Here is a 24430-nt window from a genome sequence, read left to right as displayed (position 1 = left end):
AGTCCGTTTGGGTAAAGTGTGCAATATGTTTTACACTACCTACAGGGCATGTTAAACTGCATGGCACAGTAACTTTAGATTGGAACATGGAATAAGGACCAGACTTGTTAGAAACATAAGAAATGCAACTACATATGGCTTGCCTCACCAGGACCAATGGCACTTTAGATTTTTACATTCTTTATTGAAACATTTAGAACAACTATATGAGGATGTCAACAAGAGATATGTTCCTATGTGATCTGGACTTACGAGGACCAATCTTCCAGTAGAAATGGCGAAAGATTTGTGCAAACCATTATATCTGAATTAGATAGCCAGGAAACTTTCAGAATAGGATTGTGTTTGATCACTTTAAAGCTGTAATTGTCTTTTATGAAATGCACAACCTATATCTGGGTAATTGAGTTTTGCATTAAAAACAGTCCACTGGACAACTAAGTTGGACTGACGATTCATACTCCCAAGAAATGTGTAGTCTACTGTATCATTTTGAGTTGAAAGCAGTGCTTACATTTTGCGGGTGGGCTGGCAGGGGTCCGGGGCATTGGCACACTTTTTATGGGATTAGTACATTTCTAAGTCATAGAGTGGTATTGAGTAAACAACTATAAATTAATTTGGTTTTCTTTGCAGCTTTAGATCTGTGTTATAACCATCCAGGAAGGGTGTGTACACATTTGGCATCACACATTACATTGTTTCATAGTAGAATATTTACTCCTGGGCCTCGTCAAGCTACCATTCTTGAAACAGTCCATCCATGTTGGCCTCCCTCCCACAAATGGGTGCTAATATGGCCGGGTCATCCAGGCAGCCATGCACACTATTTCATTAATTGAAGATGAGTCCCTGTCCTCACACCTGTCCAATGACCATGTGTGCTTCCACTGCTGCTGGTGCATCAATGTTGATCCCTGGAGAAATCCAGGTTTGTGTAAAAGCCACTAGGAATTAAATGCAGCCTCCCAGGAAGAGGCAAAACCACTTACAGCCACAGTTATACCCTTCCCTCTTTTAAGCCTCAATGTTCCACTGCCTTCCAAGCCCTAAGCCCAACCCCAGGCTCCTCCAGTGGCCCTAGGCTCCTCTGCCTCCCTTAGCCCTAACCCAATACCTCCCACACCCCAATACCTATACACTTTTATAACTGGATTCACCAAGTAATTAAAAGTCTCCAAAAAAAATGTATTCATGAAAATGTTACTTACTCCTGCCCTGCTGTATATCACAATTGAGTAAATCACTGACACAACGCCAAATACAGCAAGACACATGAGAAACCGGACTGCGTCTCGGTGAAGTTTGAAGTTGACAGGCCTGGAATATAGGATGCACCTCACCAGGTCACCTTTTGCTGTGTTGAATCCTAGTGGAGATAGAAAAACAATGAGATTATGAGAGGCAAATGATTAAGGAAGTGTATATAACAATGCCATTGTGAACAGCAGTGAACAGTGTGTATACAGGATCTGTAGAGCTGCACAATGTGGCTGACACCAACATTTTACAAGAGGACGATTGAAGAGGATGCATCTTGGATTAGTCAGGCAACAAGCAAGCATGCTACCAATGCAAGGATGATGCAAGATAATAATGGTGGGAACAGAAAGTGGCAATAAAGAGAAGGCAATAAGCTGAAACTAGAGGCTCATACTTGGCTTTGGAGCTTGGCCCAATAAGTTATAGGATATTTATTAGACTTAATGTCGTATGTTTCAATCATCAACATGGTTGATTGTTGCGGCTCTTGTAGTGCTACCTACTTTGTCCCATGCTCAGAGACAATACAGTTGATTTATTATTGTCCTTACATTTATTCATGATTGTTTTTGGCTCAATTTCAAATACATTCTATTGGAAATAGAAAACAACAAGAGAAGCAGTTGTTACACAAAAGAAACCATAACATGTGTGTTAGAACTGGTGGTCTCTAGTTGGCAGGGGTAGGTACCACTGTCCAAATAGGGACCCTTGCTTCTAGTCAGGGAAGGAGGAAACCCTCTGAGATAACCCCTGCTCACCCTCTAGGTAGCTTGGCACGAGCAGTCTAGGCTAACCAAGGGCAATGTGTAAAGTATTTCTACCAACACTCACAGTAACACAGTGAAAACACCAAAAACTGACTCCACAACAGTTTAGTAAAATAAAGGTATTTAATCTAAACTACACAAAAGATCAAAACGACAAAAATCCAACATACACAGTTCAAGAATATAGTTTCAAAAGAGTTCTTAAGGTTTGCGATAGAATTCTCTAGGTTGCGATAAAATAATCCACAGATGCGTGAAAAGTTCACAGTTGCGTCACGTTTACTCACAGTACCTTTTAGTTGCAACAAAGTTCCAGAAGCTGGTGTGGTGGAAAACAAGCGATGCGTTGCTCCTGAGACCCTGGGGAGGCGTTTGCGACAGCCCTGCTGCAGCAGCGGGCGTGTTGCGATGAATCCGGTCTGTATGGGGAGGAAGGCCACTTGTATGGATTCCGGTGCGGAGGTTTCGTAGGAAGATTGTTCTCGCAAAAGGCACGATGCGACGATCTTTGGAGTTGCGACGATCTCCGGGGCAACGATGCATGGACCAGCGGTGATCTTCTCTCTCGCAGCTCCTCGATGCGATGGTTTCTGCAACGACACTCGCAGTGACGTGATGCAGTCCGCAAGCAAGCGGTGCGGCGATTTCACCCAGCGACGACAGGCTCTGCGACGACACTCACAGCGATGTTAGACTTTCACGCACCGGTCTGGTGCATCATGCAAACGAAGGATGCGACGGCTCTGGCAGCGGCAACAGGCGCTGCGACGATCTCGGCCTTCGTAGCGGCGGGAATTTCCTCGCACTGTCGGGGATGCGCTCCGCAGCGAGCGATGTGATAACTTTTCAATTGCAAAAGTCTCTCAAGCTTAGTTTCAAACTTACCAGCACAGGTACAACTTCCAGAGGCCCAGAACAGGATCAAGCACTCTAGGAAGGACAGCACTCTCTCAGCAGAGTTCAGGGAAGCTGGGGGTGAAGTCCTTTTGTTCCTGGGACTTCAGAACAGGGAGCCAGCTCTTCTCAGGCCCTTGGAGATTCCTTCAAGACAGGGGACACAGCACCACAGCAAAGTCCTTCCCCTCTCCTTGGCACCAAAGCAACAGCAGGTCAGTCCAGCAGAGCAACAGCAGGACAGTCTTCCATCTTCAGTTTCAGCTTTCTCCTTGGCAGAGGTTCCTTCTTGATTCCAGGATGATCTAATTTTCTGTTGTCGGGGGTCCTGTACTTATACCCCTAAAAGTCTTTGTTCTCTTTGTGCAAGTGGGCCCTGAGCCCGGTCTGAACCAGTTCTGGGTGTTGCCTGAGTACTTTGTTTTCCTGGCTTCTCCTTTCCTTTCAGAGTGAGGGGCAGAGTCATCAGCCACCCAGCAGGAGGTGGAGCCCGCATTGTGGAAGGCAGGCACAGCCCTGTAATGTAATGTAAAAAGGATTTGTAGAGCGCGGCATACACCGGACGGTTTCTTGGCGCTGGTATTCAGGCCGAGGTGCTAACTCCTCCCACCACTCAAGTTGCAAATGCAGTCATTCAGCCTAGGGCTGACTCATCCAGCCTCCAGGGGAATCCCCAGCCCCTGTCACTCTCAAACCAGACAGTCAATACACAAACAGGCCCAGGCACACAGAAGGGTCAGACAAGAGAACAGCAACTTTCTAAAAGTGCTGTTCTCAAACACAGGATTTAAAAACAACCTTTCCTAAAAGATGTGTTATTAAATTCTGAGTTCAGGGATACTAGACTCTTATGTCCTATCTTGTTCCTATGAGAAGAAATGCTGGTAGCCACTGTAGCTAGCATCCCCCATCTTAATCTATGGAGCAAGATAGCCTTACAATAGTGAAAACGAAAATGGCTGCCATTCACTACCAGAGCATGTCACCTGCACCAGTACGTGCTCTACCTTTCACATACACTGCACCCTGCCCAGGGGGGTACCTTGGGCCTTCTATAGGGGTGACTAATGTGCATGAAAAGGGAAGGGTTTCGCCTGGTCAGTGGGGACACTGACCAGGAGGACATGGCAGTTTCTAAACTGCACACAGGCACTGCAGTTGCAGGCCTGAGACACCATTTTAGAGCTACTCGTGTGGGTGGCACAATCAGTGCTGCAGGCCCACTAGTAGCATTTGTCATCACCAGCCCTGGCACACTGAGTGCACTTTACTAGGGACTTCATGGTGATACAAATATGCCAAACATGTATATCCAATCAGAATAACAATTTACACAGAGAGCATATGCACTTTAGCACTGATCAGCAGTGGTAAAGTGCGCAGAGTCCTATTGCCAACAGCCACGGGTCAGGAAAAATAAGGGAGGAAGAAGCAAAAAGTTTGGGGATAACCCTGCAAAAAGGGCCAGTTCCAACAATGTGTTTGGTGCATGTCGCTCTCCCTTATGTTAAGAAACCAGAGTTCGTAAACAGAGTCTTCCTCTGGCTTTGTCTCCAAATGTTGGAAATGGCCTTTCAGCATGGTCCCCCTCAAACCTTTTGCCTTCCTCCGCCCATTTTTGCTGAATTCGTTTTTGTTGGCTTTAGGAATCTGGCCGATTTACCGCTGCTAAACGGCGCTAAAGTGTATGTGTTCTCTCCTCTAATCATGTTAATATTGGCTTATCCACAATTGGCATATTTAATTTACTTACAAGTCCATAGTAAAGCATACTACATGTGCCCAAGGGCCTGTAAGTTAAATGCTACAAGTGGGCCTGCAGCACTGATTGTGCCACCCACTTAAGTAGTCCTGTACACATGTCTAAGACCTGCCATTGCACGGCCTGTGTGTTCAGTTTAAACTGTCATGTCAAAATGGAAAATTAAACCACTTTCCTGAACCAAACCTTCAATACATATGTCACCCCTAATGTAGGCCCTGGACAGCTCAAGTGCAGGGCGCAGTGTATTTGAAAAGTAGGACAAGTAATTTTACATTTTACATGTTAGTGGTAAAAAAAATTCTTAAATTTGTCTCTAGTGCAAGACCTATCTCTCTCATAGGACACTATTGAAATCACTGTATCATATTTTATAAGTGTAATTTCCACTTGGGATTAAATGATACCTCCAAGTTTGGTGTCTCTGGAATCACAATTTAAAACCATAACTTATGGTGTAGTCTGATTATAAATTGTAATTCTAAAAGTGCCACTTTTAGAGAGTTGGCATTTTCTTACTTTAGCCATTTGATGTCTACTGCCCATCCCCGATACACATCTGGGGTGGGTAGCAGCTGGAGTTTGTGCATTCCCTCTAGACAGCCAAACACAGAAGGAGCTTAGGAGTGACTGATGGAACATCCTAGGCTGGATGGGAGGGAAGAGCTGGTCATAGCCTCACACGTACACCTGAATTGGCTGTGTCCTGTCCCCACACAAAGGACTGCTTAACCCCCTGAAGTAAGTCTGGAGCCAGGTGAGGGACGCTGAGCACTTCAAAAGGAGTCTCCCTTACTTCAAAGACCCAACTGGGTATAAGAACTGGACCTCAGACCATACCACTGCAGTGCACATCTGGACCTGTGAAGATTCTGACAGGTAGAAAAACTGCTCTGCTGTTAAAGGATTGGCACTAATCTGGACAGCTCCTCTAGAAGAACTTCTTTTCTGCTGATCTCACTGCTTACTCCTTGCCTGGGTGAGAAGGACTGGTCCTGCAACACATGGACGCAGAGTGACTTCAAGGGCTTGCTGACTCATATTCTGAAGTCTCAGGGACATCAAAGACTTTCAACAATCCTGCTATAGCTCCTGGAATCTTGCCCTGCCAAGTGGTGCCAAACCAGTCCTGGACATTTGGAAGTGGGTTTAAAGTGCTGCTCCACCAGAAATCCACACTATTGTGCCGCTCGAACCAGCGCTTCTCCATCCATTGACGCTGCTGGGAGGATAGAGTGCACTGCTTCACTGGCTGCACAGCGCATTGCCTTCAATTCCTACGCATCAACGATACATGCCCTCTATTCTAAGGCTCATCAAAGAAGCATCGCCTCTTCTCCTCCCCACATCTACCTCAGGTTCAATGCAAACAAGGTATTTTGCAGTGGGCCAAGGCTGGTCCCTCTATCCGACCCACGCTCCACCGCGGTCGGCCTGAACTTTCAGATTTGTCACAGTCATATCTCTGGTTCTACTTATTGGAATTTTGTCATTTTGGTCTGGTTTTATTCATTAAATTAAGCTCTATTATTCTAATCAGGCGTGGTATCTTTTTGTGCGGTGTTCTCACTGCTTTACGGTTTTAAGTGTTGCACACATACTTTTCACAGTGCCTCTTAAGTTAAACCCGACTGCTTTGTGTCAAGCTTCCAGAGGGTGGGCACAGGTTAATTTAGGTTCTGTTCGTGACTTACCATGACTAGGTTTATAGTTGCTGCGCTAACCCAATTTCTAACACCAAAGATTTTGACATTCAAACTCAATGATATCAGGCAAGACACGCCTTTCACTTCCTTACAGGAAGTGCTGAGAAAGTGCCTATTTGTAAACACATGCTTGGTTAGCTAGCTGAGCCACAGCTTGGTTCTCATAAATTAAGAAAAAACTGTGATTCGTTGCATAATCTATTCCAGATTATATTTATAGCAGAGACACAAGAGCCCATGGGTAGAATCGAAATGTGCGATGACAGGCAACCTATATGACAATGGTGTTCTTCGCTCATTTGAAAATATAAGAGAAAGATTTGGAATAACAATGCAGCAGTTCATGACATATAGTGGGCTTGTGAGAGCACAGCAGTTCACTTTGGGATCTGAGATTAACTAATCTGAAACCTCAAAGTTTGCATGACTCAAACTGACACACAGAGAGTGCAAGAGGACAGTGTCGCTACTATACAGAGCGCTGCTCAAACTGTGCTCAGAATGGTAAACATCACTTACAACGAAACTTTTACAACGCACTACCATTACAACGCGGTCATTACAACGCACACTATTACAACGCTTTGTGCTGGGGGGCGCTCTAGCATAGGGAATAAGTTTAATTTACTATCCAACACCTTCCCTAGTGTCCACGGGGACTGGAGTTGGAATAAATGTTAAATGTTGTATACTTGTAAAGCGCACAGCTGCCCCAGCAAAGGGGCGTCCCGGCGCTGTATACCGCTGGGGAACCCGTCCTGGCTTTCCCTGTGGGATGGTCCCTACTGGGAATCCCCAAGGTGGAGCCAGGCATCCCCGGCGTTGATGGGGCCGTTGTGGAGATTAGACAAGCTAATGCCCAGAGTTGCCGAGTGGGACCCCAGATTAGAGTAGGCACCGAGGCGAGAATTGTCGAGTCCGCTGACCCTGGTCCACTAGTAAATTAAACTATTCACTATCCAGCACCCAAAAGCGCTATGCGTTGTAATGGTATGCGATGTAAAAACCGCGTTGTAAAGGCAGGCGTTGTAATAGCCTGCATTGTAACATCATACATCCGCTCAGAATACCTGACAAATACTAGGCAAAGATGGAGCTAGGAAACTGGGAAAAAAATCTTGGATGCCAAATGGGGGAAGTTACTATATTATACCAACAAAGACAGCACAAACTGGGATCAAACGTTTGCAGTTTAACTACTTACGCCAGACTTGCCCATCCCCAACACATACCAGGAAAATGTACCTAGGTGCATAAGACACCTGCATTCTTTGCAGAACTGGTAATGCAGACTTCCATCACATGGGGCTGAGAATGTATACAAATCGTGTAATACTGGAACACAGTCATGAATACTGTTTTGGTGCTAAAGAACTGATGTTTAACATGCGGACCGAAAACTTGTCTGCTGGAATAATGCCCAGTTTGGTGAAAAATAAATCCAACAATTTACCCTCCTGGCATGTATCATGGAGAAAAAGGGAATAGCTACGACATGAAAGGCAGCAGCAGCACCTCTCAAACTTCTTTCCGGGGCGGGCTGGATTGACAATGGGTTGCTGTTCAGTGCTGATCCTGGTAAAATCCCCCATATTGGGACTTTTCTGGAAGTAGAGCTGCTTTCAGCGGGGCAAACCAGCAAGTTGAATTGGACTGGCGATGCAATGACGGGCTAGGCTGCGTATCCATGATAAATACTTTTGCTGATCTTTTTCAGAGGCAGAGGTTAAGTGTCCAGTTTTGCATTCTTAAGGGAGAGAGAGTATACTCTAACACCAGCCAAGTGTCCACAACCTTTTGGGCATCACTTGAGTCATGACTCAATCTTCTAGAAGCCGCCAGCAGGGTCTAGGGTAAATCCTGTTGGAACTTGTCAACTGGGCTCTTTGTTGCAGGCATCCTGCAGCTTTTGTGTTCCTTGTGCTTAATAGAAGGATTACCAACTAGCCCTTGGAGTCCAGTTTTCTCTATTGGGTTCACGTGGGAGCAGGTCCAGCACTTGGGGTTTCTCTCCATAGATAAGCTGCAGACTCTGTCCTTCTTCTGAGTTCCAGTCCTTTGGTTCAGCATTTGCTGTCAGTCTGTTTTCCACAGGCCCAGCAGTATTCTGAAGAAGGGGTTCAGGGGTGCCACTTTTAGCCTGGCACTAAATAGAGGATGGGGGCTTTGCAACCAATAGGGAATAAGTTCCCATTGACAACCCTACATGATACCCTAACATGATTTCCTAGACGTTGGCCGTAAACAATACCAGAGTGCCATTCTATGCCAAAATCCAACATGGCAGACTCTTTCTACCCTTGGCCAAAACTGTGGGCACACCCCTGAGGTGTGTCTGTGAAAATAAGGAACTTGTCCTGCAAAACCAGTTCTGGGTCAATTTCCACCCCCACTGGGAATAGTGCCGCTCTGACTACTTAGACACTGGCAGGAGCAGGCCTAGGTCCAAGTTACATCTGCCTGTGAACAGGAGCTGCCACGTTGAAGCTTATCCAGTTAGTGGCCACCTACCACAGGCCATCTGTCAGGAGCAGGTCGCATCTCCACACAGCCAAGGTACTTTTGTTCCCCTTCCAGAGAGCTTCTCAATGAGCTGTCAGGTTACAGATGGGGGTTATCTCTGAAAGGATGACTAGAGGCTTTAGGGGAGAACATGCCAATTTTAAAAATAGTCATTTAAAATCTAACTTTACCATCAGATTGGATTTCAAATTTCCTATTATGGGAGTCCTTGAATCATTATTCTAGCTATCCCCAAATGGTTATTGGGTGTTACAATGCAACTCAGTGCTTTTCAGTGGGACAGCCAGCCTTGCCACAGTGTAAAATAATTGGAACATTTTTCACTGCCAGGATATGCAAAACATATGTACACATGTCCTGTTTTTTAATACACTTCATTGCATTCTATGGGCACTCAAGACCTACCTTTGGGATGATTTGTAGGTAGTATAAATTAAAGTTAAGGCTTGTCAAAAGTGTGATTTTGACAGGTTGAATTGACAGTTTAAAACAGCCGTGCTAGGCTGCAGTGGCAGGCCAAGAGTCATGTTGATACTTTGTCACTCTAGTGGTGGCACAATCAGTGCTGACATCCATTAGTGGCATTTAACTTACAGGCCCGAGGTACACAGAGTACCATATACTAAAGACTTATAGGTAAGTTAAATTGGCCAGTCAGGTATTACCCAATGGCACATATACTGTTCGGGACAGAGCATACACCGGGCGCTGGACATAGGCACCCCAGTATTCATAGGGAGCAAACCAGTACTAAATCTAGCAGAAAAGTGGGGTGATCTGGCACAAAGAGCATTTCCTCACACCCAGGTATAGAATATTCAAATGAATGTGCTTGAAGATAACAACAATGGTCACTTACTCGTCTTTATGAAGGAAAACTTGTGTTTAACCAAATGACAGATAACTAGGACTATGCAAAGTTCTTTTTCAACCTAAATATGAAAAACATTGCATAGTTTGTATAGGTTTATCACTTGTGCAGTGAAATTGTGAGTTTTCATTAATTTATTTTAGTACATACTGAAGGAACAGCTTGGTGACCCTACCCCCGCCCCTGACGAAGCAAGGTGAAAAAGAGGTATATCAGTCGATTCAAAGAATATATCTAGGGTTTCCATATACACTTACTGCTAGAAAAACTAGCATCAAAGGGGCGTTACACAAATATAAAATATGCAAAGCCAGCAACATCTACTAAAACATGTCCACAGCTTCTGATTGTCTTATAATACATGGGATTCTGTGTTCCTTGTATAAACGGCCGACTTGTGACGCACCAAGTCGCGGATTATAAAAGAGAACACAGCAGAACTCGACTATTCTAAGGTTATTACAGTCGCGGTTTGACGTCACAATGCCTGTAAACTTAACGTTGCTTTTTTTTCTTCAGCTCTATTTTAATAGCTTACTATGTCAAGCAGAGAGAATGTTTATTTTTAGCCCTCCTTAGAAAAGTTCACATCTTTGTACTTATTCCAATCTACTGCAGCCCTTTTTAAAAAAAATAAAACTACTGACTTGTACTGAATTGTTTCTAATATAGGTTTGCAACAAATATCAAGCAGGTTTTTGATGTGTTTAATTTTGCACTAGAGGTTTTATTTTTATTTTACAAGTTTGCAAACGTGTCACTCATTCATGGAAAAGAGCTACGCACAAATGTTTTTAATGGTTTGTGGGAAAGGCCATGGTGCGACCATGTATTCTATGGGATAAGGTACCCCCTGGCATACATAAGAATACTGCAAGTCACCTCAGAGTTCCATAACCTTATAAAGGAACTCTGCCTTCGGCCCCTTTCCTCTATATGGTCATAGAACTCCTTGGTAACTTGCAATCACCTTAGAATGTAAGGCATGGGGTACTTTATCCCTTATATCGAAATGTATCTGTGAGTTCACTGAGTACCTGTTCTGTCGAACCAGCAGAATGTTTAAAGAAGCTCCCTAAGAACAGCACAAGCAGTCCCTGGAACTCTTAATTTAAAAGAAGGACTTTAAAGAGCACAAATGAGCTTCATTTCTTTGACAAGTCAGAGATGGTAGATAAAAAAAAGATGTTCCTTGGATATTTACCAGGCACGGTTAATACTTTCATTCCTGAGTGTGCTAAGAAAAAACGAGGCATAAAATGCAGAATCTGTGTTTATTCATTTTCACGGTTTGTTTTTTCACGCATTCTTTTCCCCGACACATTTTTCCAGGTTCACGCTATGTCGAAAATTTGGGGGCGGGGGGCAGTAATTACTAGGTGGGGTAAATACCCTGACAGGGTAGTTATTTTAGGCCTCTAAACTTGGAATTCTATTCACTACCCAATCTACTCTTTACTCAAGGATCAGAATTTTCCCCACCACTAGTAATCCGAGTGCTACTGGTAGTTCAGGGGATGCGGTTTAAACTCCGAAGACTCTCCCCAAGGATTACGGACGTACAGCTAACGAGAGCCTACCTCGCCAAAAGCTTCTTTTCTTGGTCCCTCAAGCCCGGAGCCTGTTGGTCTTGGTCCCCCTCCCGCAGCCGCACTTGTTATTCTGAAGCGGCCACCGAGCGGAGGGGGGCACAGGACTACGTTTCCCGGCCTGCCCCGCAGCGGAAGACGGCGCTGACATCGCGCCAGGCGGCGCATAAGAGCGCGTCACCCCCGCGTCGCGGGAGCGCGCGGGAGCGGTCGGGCCCTCTGTGGCCCTCTGTGGCCCTCAGGGGACCGAGGAGGACGGGACGGGCCACCCCCCTGAAATCTTGCCTTGCTGACATCAACCAAGGTAAATACGAAGTGCCTCTCCATCTTATTGCACCCGCAAGACGTAAATCTACCATCAGCAATATCATCGATAGTCATTAAAAATTCGGCCAAGATGTCTAAAACCAGAAAAACCCCTGTGGCCACAAGATCTGCAACAAGACTGAAAGATGTTACCAATACTCCTCTTCCTACAATAACTGCCATAGACTTAATGCTACAGAAAACGATCAATGTAGTAGCGGATGCCATTCAGGACTCTGAAAGACGCCTCTCACTTACCCCAGACCTATGTTTTCCGGACCTTTCTCTACACACCACCGAAAACATTAACATACTGGACAATACAACGAATTCCGAGGAGTCTATCTTAATGTTGTCTTTTACAGGGCTGCCTAGCCCTCAAACAAGAGACAACACACAAACAGCCTTGACCATACCCTCTATAGGCAATAGTAGGAATAACAGCCTCATGTTACCTGGTGAAAACAGCATTAACACACGGCTGTCACCTATAGCTCATCTAGATTCAGTGGCCCCTTCCCCGGGTGGTTTAACATCTACAACATCGAAACCTGCCACCCGAGTGAGTCATATGATGAAGAGCAAAACTAGGTCAACTGTAACACGAGGTAAAAACAAATCATCTATAGTTAAAAAAAAATCCCACCTTAAGGCTAAACATCTTATTTCAGCTAAAGACATTTGGTCTACTTTTAGACTGGCTAAATCTGTATCCAATACAGCGTCCTCATGTCCATTTATAAGTAGTCAAGATCCAGACCTGATCATGAGTAAAGAACCGACAGCACCCACAAATATGCCTATACATGTTACAGCTAAGATGGATCATACAATGATAAACACTAAATCTCTCCTGAGTGACTTTGAAACTTTAATCAAGTCCCTTCTGGCGCCTATCAGCGAGAGAGTCCTCAACATCGAGAAAGCTCTAGGGAAATTTGAAAGGGCCCAAAATGATGTTTCTTCTACCCTGCTTAAAACACTGAAGGCACCACAATCAACTTCTACCTTTATACCAGCCAGTAGTTCCCTCACTCCAATCAGCAACAAACATCTCAAGGCAAAGAAAGCCACGGCTATTTCTGCTAATAAACAAAATTTGCCTACATGTCAGGAAAAAATCTCCCCTACTATACCAGTGATAACTCCAGATAGAGGTATTAATGTATTCCATCCAGTGGCTGCCATATCAAGTAGCCCTCAATCCTCACCTGACACTGAAATAGAAGAATGTGAATGGGCTGCTGAGTGTTCTCCGATTAAATTAGCATCAACTCAGGTAGACCAAATGGGACAAATTAAAAACCCTAAACAGAGTATACCCACAAAACAAACGGGTGCCACCCAGATAAAACCGCTGGTAGCTAAAAGACCACTTCACATTAATCTCCCGCCTGAATCTAGTCCGTACACCATCGTAATGATTGGAGTACCTAAATTAGTGGGGGATAGGGTAGAATCTCATGGGGACCTAAAAAATAAGGTGAGCCACTGGCTTACAATCCACAGACCGATCCCCAAAAATATAAACGGACACATCTCACACGTGAGAAGGGTAGATTGGGTGGGAAACAGATTCAAATCGACCGAGGGCGACTGCATCGTGGTAACCCTCGGGGATAGTCGTGCAGCCAGCTTTATTAGTAGCTGGAAAAGCGGTGTGACAAATAGCTTGATCCGCACTATGGCCCTAAGTTATTTTTATCCATCAAATAACCTCAGCCATCATTTAACACAAGCACAGTTGACTCATGGGCAGGAGGGGTTGCTTGAGCCAATAGCGGATAACCAATTTAGGGCTTACACACGGCCTTATGGTCCACATACCCTAACAAACTTTAGCGACTATAGGCAGGATCCCCCACGGCTGAGTAGGCTAAATAGCCATTATACTAGATGTTGGAAATGGGATCCCCGGCTGGCCAGGGCTTTCGCCAAAGTCAGTCAGAGACCACCACCCCCAAGTCAGGGCAAGGGAGTTACACGCCAAGATAACCCCTACTCACCCTCTAGGTAACGTGGCGCGAGCAGCAAGGCTAAACTTGGAGGCGATGTAGGCTAAGTATTTGCGCACGCACCCCAGCAACAACAACCAAAGGCCCACCACAAAGGAAACTCCACACAAGGTTTATATAAAAATAGCCTTTGTATTACACCAAAACACATTAGATAAAACACACTTTACAATGTGCCAGAGGCACGGGCAGAATTTACAAGGGATTATTTACAAGACAGGGCCACCTGGACCACTGTCAGGAATCAGCACTTTTAGAAGTAACAATACAATACTTGTAGGCCTAGAACTTAGAACATAGCCTATCAGACAGTACCTTCCGTCCTGGTTGCACGGGATAATGCGAGTGACCTCCTTAGTAAGCTTGAGCGGGCGACCCAGCGAAGCGGCGCGGCTCAGGGGAGAGCGGCGCTGCTCGAGGCTTGGACGGGCTGCCGGCATGGTACAAGCGTTTCTCTGGGGCGACCAATGTGTGCGGCTCAGAAGAGGAGGGGAAGGCAGGATGCGGGCGACCCAGCGAAGCGGCGCGGCTCAGGGGAGAGCGGCGCTGCTCGAGGCTTGGACGGGCTGCCGGCACGAGCTGCCGAGGGGAACGAGCAAGGCACACTTCAGCGAGGCCCCAGGGGCCCAGGGAGATCAGACAAGTCCCATCAATGTGGCAGGGAAGGCACCATAGAGTCCACTGGTCCTGGGACTCTGGTCAGGGGGCAAGCTTAGTATCAAGCCCTTGGGATCACTTATAACAGAAGATCACTGTAACACAAAATAGGACATAAAGCACAAAACCAGTACCCACTGGTAACTGGTAAGTCCCCCCTACGCAATCCTAACCACCCTAGGAACAGGTCACGCAGGGAACCAGGACCTTACTAGCACCACTAGCAAGAACAACCACCTCAGTATCACAATACACATAGGGGCATAGACCTGGGGACAAAACACATGATGCAGAACCTACATTCAGCGGTGTAAGGAACACATGACGCATCAACACACGTTCAGCGGTGTAAGGAACAGGCACATAATGTATCAACAACACATTCAGAGGTGCAGAACACAGGGTGCGCAAAACATACTACACATTGTACATTTCCTAACACCCAAAAGCAATAGGACATAGATCATAACAGCATCTAAACCTTTAGCGTAGAACTCACAAAGTCCAGGTTGCGCCACTGCGCCAAGACCTAAACGTAGCAGCTGCCCACAAAGTGCTGGGCAGCTGAGGGACAGAACAGGGGGCCTAAACGCTGCAGCTGGCACTAAATGCTGCGCAGCTGGGGGAAGGCCAGGGATGCAGGAGTGCGCCTCACTCCTCAGTTCACAGTACATGTCCCTAGAAAAGAAACAATAGCACCAAAAAACGATGTGGGAGCCTCCCAGGCTCTGCACAATTATGCCCTGTGAACACAGGTGGGGCTCATCTTAAGTGAAGAGACCCTGTGTTTCCCAGAAGGGGTGGTACAGGCCTAGCAGGGATCTTTAGGGTTCTTGGCTGAGTGTTGTGGTACTACCCTGAGAGCAGGTGGGGCCTACCTTGAGTGGAGGGACCCTGTTCTACAGTGGGAGGGTGCAGAACTCTGGAAGGGGGTCAGAGGGAGTCTAACCCCTGTGCATCCGGTGAATGTGGACTCCCGGTGGGAGAGTTGTGCTCTGGAGGGTGCTTCAGAAGTAGAGGTAGGGTGGGGCAATCTTGCCCGTGACCTCTGGTCAGCCTGAGGGTGCGGACCCTAGGTTGGAGGATCAGTGGTAGTTTGGAACTACACTGAGAGGGAGTGGAGAATGGCTAGTGCAGGCCAGGGGTTACTACCCCCCACTCTGTGTATTGGCAAGGACCAGTGGTATCTAGGTGGCCTAGGGCCTGGTCCTAGCCGTGGACAGCTAAGGAGTACCAGTGGGGTAGCCTAGTTGGGCCTGTGTTTTTTTAAGGATGTGCTTGTCTTATGGATTAACTTGGCGTAGAACCGGAGGGTGTCCCTGCAGTGCGGGCCCGCGTCCGTGTTCTATCGCCCCAAGCAGGGAAGTCCATCACGGTGGTGATTGGTCTCCCCTGCGTTTTGGCTGGAAGGGGGTTGTGTTGGACTTGGGCCTTGTGGCAGGTTCACCCCTGAACTTTTTGCCTTAAATTATAGTGATTTCTGTCCTTTGCGCACTTTGACACTGTGGCGCAGTGTAAAGTGCGTGCTCTCCCTGAGTGCGTGTGTGAGATTGGCCTGCCCTCCCATAGGAATGCATGGGGAATGTCTGTGTCCCTGGTAGTTCCTGATGCGTGAGGTGTGCATGGTCAAGTTTGGTATGTGTGAACTCGGGGGAGTGAATGCTGCGAGATGGTGTATGCAGCATGTATGTGTCTAGAAGGGAAACGCCATTTCTAGACATGGCTGTACGTGTGCTGTGAGGGTGCTGGCGTGTGATTGGCTGGAGCTGGCTGGGATGCCAGGCTCCAGGAAGTCTGTGTGGGTCTGCCCCGGTGGTGAGTGGGAGATTAGCATGAGTGATGTGTGGGAGGAGTGTACCTGTGTCCTGGATGGGCTGGGTTTTCCCCACACAATGCTGGCTCCGCCCTCCTGTGGTGTGACTGATGACCCAAGCCCTGCCAGTGAATAGAATGGGTGGTTGGGCCATCAAGAGTGCTCCAGAACCAGCTGTGACTGGTTCTGCCCCCACCCTGCACCTAAAGACAAAGGGAAAAGGTGTATAAAAGAGGGGCTGTGACCCCATGAAAAGGTTCTTGTTTGCTGCTTGAATCTGCCAGGGGCGTGCTGCTGCTTGGGCCCAGGGGGAAGGCTTGCCTCCCCTGGGCCCTGCCCAGCCCCTGGCTTACTGATGGACCCTGAAGGACTTGCTACTGCTGCTTTTTGAGACCCTAGCGCCTGGGAGCGCTTTATTTGAGCTTGGCAGCGTGGAGCTGCTCTCTGTCCTGCTCGTGCTCCTCGCAGGTGCTACCCTGCCCTATGCCCGTATTTTCATTGGATTTATTCACGGGTGCCACCCCGTTTATTTTTCAATGCCCCAAGTGCGCAGGAGCCTACTCTGCGACTTTGTCCGCCTTCGAGGGTGCCCACCCCCCATTTTCCGATCCAAGATTCACCGCCGCGGCCCGAGCGCCGCAAAACAGGAAGCCAGGCACTACGGTGCCTGACGCGGGGCGGGACTTCCGGTTTGCCGGAGGAAGTCCCGCCCGCCGCCGCACCGCGATTGGCTGCCTGCGGAGCCCCGGAGGAAGAAGCCGAGTGATGGCCGCCCGGGGCTCCCGTGAGCTGGGGAGAGCCCCGGGCCTGCCAGGAAGCAGCCGCCGGACCGGAAGAAGAGTAATCCGGCTGTAAGTACCGCGGCCCCCCCCCCCCGTGCTACGAGGGAGAGCCCCGCAGAAGAGGCAGCCCCGCCTCCGCCTTGCAGAGGAGCCGGGAGAGCAGAGCGAAGTCCCCAAAGTACACGCCCGGTGAGTAACGCGGGCTGGGGGAAGCTCTGGTGAAGCTGAGAGGCCCGGGGGGCCTCACCTGCTTCTGAGTCCCTCGAACGGGACTCCCACGTTTAGGGCAATTGTTGTTTCTAGCCTCCCGAGAGAGGCTCCGGGCATTTCTGGGTTCCAGAGTCCCCCGAGGAGGGACTCCAACGCACCGGGCAGTTGCTTCTCTTGAGTCCCCAGAGGGGGGACTCCACAAAAGGCTCTGGGGGGCATTTGGTAATTATGAGCCCCGAGGCTCCGGGCACTTCTTCAGTTTCCGAGCCCAACGAGGCTCCAAGCACACAGTTGTTCTCAAGCCCGGAGAGGCTTAGGGTGCCATTTTATTCTACGAGCCTAGAGAGGCTCTTGAGTGTATTCCTGTTCTCGAGCCAGAGAGGCTCCATCATTTGCATAATTGTGCAGAGCCTGGGAGGCTCCCACATCGTTTTTTGGTGCTATTGTTTCTTTTCTAGGGACATGTACTGTGAACTGAGGAGTGAGGCGCACTCCTGCATCCCTGGCCTTCCCCCAGCTGCGCAGCATTTAGTGCCAGCTGCAGCGTTTAGGCCCCCTGTTCTGTCCCTCAGCTGCCCAGCACTTTGTGGGCAGCTGCTACGTTTAGGTCTTGGCGCAGTGGCGCAACCTGGACTTTGTGAGTTCTACGCTAAAGGTTTAGATGCTGTTATGATCTATGTCCTATTGCTTTTGGGTGTTAGGAAATGTACAATGTGTAGTATGTTTTGCGCACCCTGTGTTCTGCACCTCTGAATGTGTTGTTGATACATTATGTGCCTGTTCCTTACACCGCTGAACGTGTGTTGATGCGTCATGTGTTCCTTACACCGCTGAATGTAGGTTCTGCATCATGTGTTTTGTCCCCAGGTCTATGCCCCTATGTGTATTGTGATACTGAGGTGGTTGTTCTTGCTAGTGGTGCTAGTAAGGTCCTGGTTCCCTGCGTGACCTGTTCCTAGGGTGGTTAGGATTGCGTAGGGGGGACTTACCAGTTACCAGTGGGTACTGGTTTTGTGCTTTATGTCCTATTTTGTGTTACAGTGATCTTCTGTTATAAGTGATCCCAAGGGCTTGATACTAAGCTTGCCCCCTGACCAGAGTCCCAGGACCAGTGGACTCTATGGTGCCTTCCCTGCCACATTGATGGGACTTGTCTGATCTCCCTGGGCCCCTGGGGCCTCGCTGAAGTGTGCCTTGCTCGTTCCCCTCGGCAGCTCGTGCCGGCAGCCCGTCCAAGCCTCGAGCAGCGCCGCTCTCCCCTGAGCCGCGCCGCTTCGCTGGGTCGCCCGCATCCTGCCTTCCCCTCCTCTTCTGAGCCGCACACATTGGTCGCCCCAGAGAAACGCTTGTACCATGCCGGCAGCCCGTCCAAGCCTCGAGCAGCGCCGCTCTCCCCTGAGCCGCGCCGCTTCGCTGGGTCGCCCGCTCAAGCTTACTAAGGAGGTCACTCGCATTATCCCGTGCAACCAGGACGGAAGGTACTGTCTGATAGGCTATGTTCTAAGTTCTAGGCCTACAAGTATTGTATTGTTACTTCTAAAAGTGCTGATTCCTGACAGTGGTCCAGGTGGCCCTGTCTTGTAAATAATCCCTTGTAAATTCTGCCCGTGCCTCTGGCACATTGTAAAGTGTGTTTTATCTAATGTGTTTTGGTGTAATACAAAGGCTATTTTTATATAAACCTTGTGTGGAGTTTCCTTTGTGGTGGGCCTTTGGTTGTTGTTGCTGGGGTGCGTGCGCAAATACTTAGCCTACATCGCCTCCAAGTTTAGCCTTGCTGCTCGCGCCACGTTACCTAGAGGGTGAGTAGGGGTTATCTTGGCGTGTAACTCCCTTGCCCTGACTTGGGGGTGGTGGTCTCTGACTGACTTTGGCGAAAGCCCTGGCCAGCCGGGGATCCCATTTCCAACACTAGACAACAAGAGAGACGTGAGTTTTCTCATCGCCCTCAACAGCAACACTTTTCACACTCTCATTACCCAGACATACAATACGGGGTCCCTATCTCAAACAGATTTGATGCTTTTTATGATACTGATTATTTAGATGAGATCGATTGACAAATTGTCCACCCATCCTCCCATCCTATCTCTTCTGAGCCCTTAACTAGGGATGCACCCCCTTATAGAATACCATGCATTACATCGGAGTGTACACACGTCTCCTTTCGAGAGGCTAGTGAAGCATCTAGGGTAGCTCCCTTAGCACAACTTCATGGGAACACATTGCCTGTGAATGGGTGTAGTCATTCATATCCCTCTAATCAAACCCAATGTATAGTCACCAGCGGAGTAAACCCTTCAACCATTAGCAATGAAATGCAAGCACATTCAACGATGGATCATGAGATTCAAGCGATATCCTCACTTACAAACAAGGCCCAGATAGTAGGCTTGGACCTCACTGACCAACGCCCCATAAACCTCCTATCCTGGAATGTAGCCGGTCTGGCTGTTAAGGTCAACGACCCAGTTTGGCTGGCTCATGTAAAAAACTATACCATCTTATGTTTTCAAGAAACCTGGTTAGTAGATGAAAACATACACATCGAGGGCTTTCAAAGTTTTTTCCAACCGGCAGCTCCGTCGAACAGTGGAAGACCAAAGGGGGGCCTGGTAACTTATATTAGCCTTGCACTTAGCTGCCAGGTCTCAAACAGAGCTCCGGACAATAGACATATACAAACCTTGGTGCTTAGGAATGGTAAAAGGGCACTCACCCTTATCAACTTTTACAATGCTGTATCATTAAACAGGGAGTGCAATATTCTCCACCTACATAAATTTTTGCAAGCAAAAGCTGACAACCTGCCTCGAAGCATCATCATTGGTGGAGACTTTAATGCTCACCCTTGTGGCAATCCTGAATTGACACCCATTGGCCTTTTAGGCTGTAACAATAGGTCTGGTTTTCATTTTGACCACTCGCCCCGTGGCACTTGCATTAACAATTTAATTGATGACAGGAATCTAACTGTCGCAATGTCTACGCTTGAGGACTCTCACATATTTAATGTCCCTACGTATAAAGGCTACGGAAATGACTCTTATATAGACCACATCCTTCTCACAAGTGACCTTGTTGATTTAGCCACTGACTTTGAAATTCAAACAAGTATCTTCAGCGACCATAATCCTCTTTCCATCCAGATTGGAGGCGCCTTTTTTGAACTTAGGAAGCCTCGGCCCGATCGGGGCGTCTTAAAATCTATCAATGGAAATCGTCATCTGAAGTGGTCAAAGGTCAACAGTGACTCTTTGTATAGCTCAATCAACACTAGTTGTGGTAATGAACTAGGCCTTTGTGTCTCTCCTTCCACCTTGCCTGAAGTGACCTTAACTGCTTTCTCTGCTGTTGTTGACAAAATTGGTCAATTGTTAACCGTACCAACAAAGGGTCACCGTGAATACCAACCAGGATGGTTTGATCAAGCCTGCTCAAAGGCCGGAAGAGATCTAAAAAAAACACTCAAGGCTACCCCAAGAGATCCTGCCCTTATAAAGTCTCTAAGATTCAAATACAAGACAGTCCTGGCAGCTCGGAAAAAAGAAGTGAAAGTTGGTATCTGGGAAACTCTATGCGACCCTGCAATCCTGGGCAATAGCTCCAAGTTCTGGAGTATTATAAATAAACCTATGTTCGATGATCCCATCAATCCTACGGTTGGGACTAACATACCCGAGGAAGAGTGGATATCACACTATAGCACAATTTTTTAAAGTGATAAACCACAAGCGGACTTTGTTTTTAAAACTAGCAATGAAAACTTGTTTTGTTTTACAGTGGTGGAGGTAGTTAAGGGGATTCAAGGTTTATCCTGTAACAAAGCACCTGGCCCTGATGGCATACCGCCCGATTTATTCAAATCAAACACCCCTTTATGGGCTCCAGTTATTACCGCAGTTGTAAATGCTGGAATCTTGGTTGGTTGCCCAAAAGCTTGGGGGTCCTCGACTATAGTCCCTGTTTTTAAGAAGGGCGATCGTGGCAGTGCAACATGCTATAGACCCATATCGCTGATTAATTCAGTTGCAAAGGTGGTGGGGGGCATTATCCTAAATAGACTAACAGCATGGGCCAATGAAAATAACATACTGTCGCCAATACAATACGGGTTCAGACCAGGCCACTCTACGATAACCCAATGTCTGAATCTGTATTTAATAAACAGTAAATACACCTTAGCAAGAAAAGGGACGATCCATATGGCCTTTATGGATTTATCGTCCGCCTTTGACTGTGTAGACAGAGGCAGGCTTTGGGAGGTCCTGCAAAAAATGGGAGTGGAACAAAACCTGGTCAACTTTCTTGTTGACCTCCATTCGGATACAAAAGCAAATGTCCGCTACACCCATGACATGAAGGTAACAAGGGACTTTAGTATAAATCGGGGTGTTAGGCAAGGCTGCATCCTTGCCCCCTTTCTTTTTAACCTCTATATTAACGAATTGGAGGAGCACCTACTAAAAACCGGCACAGACTATCCTTATATTGGTAAGAAGGGCATACCTGTCCTATTATACGCGGACGACGCCGTCCTAATATCGAGAACGGCGCTCGGTCTTCAAATCTTGTTAGACTCATTTAACATATTTATGAACTCCCGTGGCCTGAGCATCAATAATTCGAAATCCTTTACAATGATGACAGGCTTATCTCCCAAAAAAATATACCCTCACTCTGTAAACGGCGACAAAATACCGACCACCAAGACCTTTTCGTATCTTGGTGTCCTTTTTGACCATAAATTAACTTGGGCACCAGCAATACAAAAGAAAAAGGGTGAGGTAGTGCGGGCTAACGCAGCAATATTGGATTTCTCAAAAAAAATGGGCAATAGCCCGGTGGCTGCTGTCTTGAAGCTATATCAAGCCAAAAGCACTGCAATCGCACGTTATGGAAGCGAAATATGGGGGTCAGAACCTCTAGATGCCCTTGAAGTCACTGAGAACAACTTTCTAAAGCAGGTCCTACGGCTACCTAGGGGCACAGCCAACTTTCCTGTACACGAGGAACTTGGTATTCCGTATTTAAGTGACAAGTTGGCTGTGAACCCTCTGTTATGCTGGCTAAATAGCTGGCTAAACACAGATATACCCCTCACCAGAAACATCCTTCAAGAGGCACTAGAGTGGGATGGGAGTCTTAAGATCCCATGGTTAAAATACATAAGAAGACGATTCTTTGAACTAGGCCGACCGGATCTATTTTTAGCCCCTGAGACAATAACTAAAACTGATGTAACTTTTGTCAGGAATACTTTTATGTTGTCCAGGTGTTTGGCACGGGAGGGGAGTGAATACAAGAAAAGTAGTGTGAGACAGTACGTTCTAACTAAAACCTGTTTACACATGGAACCTTACCTGGCTTGGCCTATGTCCGGCTATGATCGCTTCTTATTAACAAGGTTCCGATTCAATATGTTCCACCTTTTGCTAGCTGTACCAAGTGGAGCACATAGAGGACAAGTGTTGCCAGCTTGCGGCTGCGACAATAAGTCTCCGCAAGACCTGGCACACTTTTTATTCTTTTGTCAGTTTTATACACTCCCCCGTAACCTGTTTTAAAACCTTTATTTAAACAGTTGAACTTTGTACAATTCAGACCTGCACTTTACCACCTCCAAATGCTAAACAGTGAATGTACTATGTTTGTATGCAGCTTTTTAAAACTTGCAGTTAAACATAGAAAAAGCATGGAAGGGTAATTAATTTTGCTGCTGAACGTACTCTTATTTCCACTGCATTTTATCTTTTTAACCATATCACTGTTTTTATGCTTGTGTCTATGCCTATTATGATATCACTCTTCCTATTTTATTTCTCATTGTATGGATATATGTTTATGAAATGTACTTTTATGATTGTTATATGCAAACAATCGAATAAAGATATATTACTTACTTACTAGTTCAGGGGATGTATTAAGGAAACTTTGCACTGGTGCAAAAAACAGGTCAAATCAATTTGCACTAGTTCTGCTGGCTGTATGCAATGGAATGAAATACAGATTCTGTTACACTCCATATTACAAAAGAGTCTTTGCATTGAGGCAAACATTGTGGTTTGGGATTTTGAAACTATAATATATTGACTATAAATTATTTACAACTAGTAACAGACATATTTAAAAAAAATCTTTCTTCATGAGCAGATTAAAAACACAAAAACATTCATTATATCTGTGCTACTTTTGTTAAAGAAATATGAACAGAATGTTGCCTCAGACTCTACACCTCTCTTTAATATATTGAAAGTACAGAATCCATTTTCACACCTAGGGGCCGATTCAGATCTCTGTCGAAAGGGCTCCGAATCGGGTTTGGGATTAGCGGGTCGGATTCGGAGGCTGAATTTCCGTCTGGTTCGTACACGGGTCCGGACGACGAAGTACGATGCGAACAAGCGCAAAATCTCCGTCCGAATAATTTCCGGGTCCGAACCACTCCGTACGACCCGGCCGTAAGCTAACCAGTTGGGCAATAGAGGCGAATTCTGACCGAGCTAGTACGATGCTCGATTCGGACAGCCGTATCGAGTCGGAGCTTCCGGCTCGCAATAGCTCCCGGAGCTCGGCTTTGGGGGTCCACATCGGACCCCCTGTTACCTGCAGCCTTACAGCTCGGACACAGGGGGAGACCCATGGGTCTCCCCAACACAGGCATGTATGGTGCGGATGGCACTGACGCGTACCCACTGTAGGGGGTGCACTTGTCCGAACGTACCCATTCAGTCAATGGGAGCCCATGTACGCGTTGTATGACCGGCTCCCATTGATTTCAATGGGAGTCCGACCGAAACGAGTCCGACAGCATACGGCCGCATCGTACTAGCTCGGTCGGACTGCAGGAGTCCGGATCGGTCGGAAACCACCCCAGATCCGGCTCGGTCGGAGTGATTTCCGACACAAATAGGAATCGAACCCCAAATCGAACAGAAATCGTGCTTGTATTGTTTGCCTTATGCTCTGCACAGACAGTGCTTGTGCTATTCCTTCTTCGTGCAATCACAGAACATTATGCAGGTAAAGTCACCTTGCTTTTTACTCACCACTGCAATGTTTTTTTGTTTTATAGCCAAAAAGAATCTACCATCATGTTTGCACATGTTAATCCGTTTCATGCGCCCGCGATTTTGCGGACGTGTGGCACTTCCTCAAAACGGGTGGGGCCGCATCGGCCATTGGCCGACGGCAGCACGGAGCAGGTAGTGCTGGCCGACGGCAGTTGGAAGGGGTTAAAAGGACATTGGAAAGTGCCCTTCAGTAAAC

General features: G+C 47.1%; 1 protein-coding gene across 1 annotated transcript in view; it reads right to left on the bottom strand.

The window, feature by feature from the left end:
- LOC144792081 (putative cation-transporting ATPase 13A4) overlaps positions 1–24430 on the bottom strand; it is a 319809-nt gene that overhangs the window by 174919 nt on the left and 120460 nt on the right. The window contains exon 11 of the mRNA XM_078666932.1: positions 1212–1369. Coding sequence (XP_078523058.1) covers positions 1212–1369 — 158 coding nt within the window. The remainder of the gene's footprint in view (positions 1–1211; positions 1370–24430) is intronic.

This window comes from Lissotriton helveticus, chromosome 11, assembly GCF_964261635.1.
Source record: "Lissotriton helveticus chromosome 11, aLisHel1.1, whole genome shotgun sequence".
NCBI lineage: Eukaryota > Metazoa > Chordata > Amphibia > Caudata > Salamandridae > Lissotriton > Lissotriton helveticus.
The sequence above is the reverse complement of the archived record's forward strand: the minus strand, read 5'-3'. Positions and strand labels throughout refer to the sequence as shown.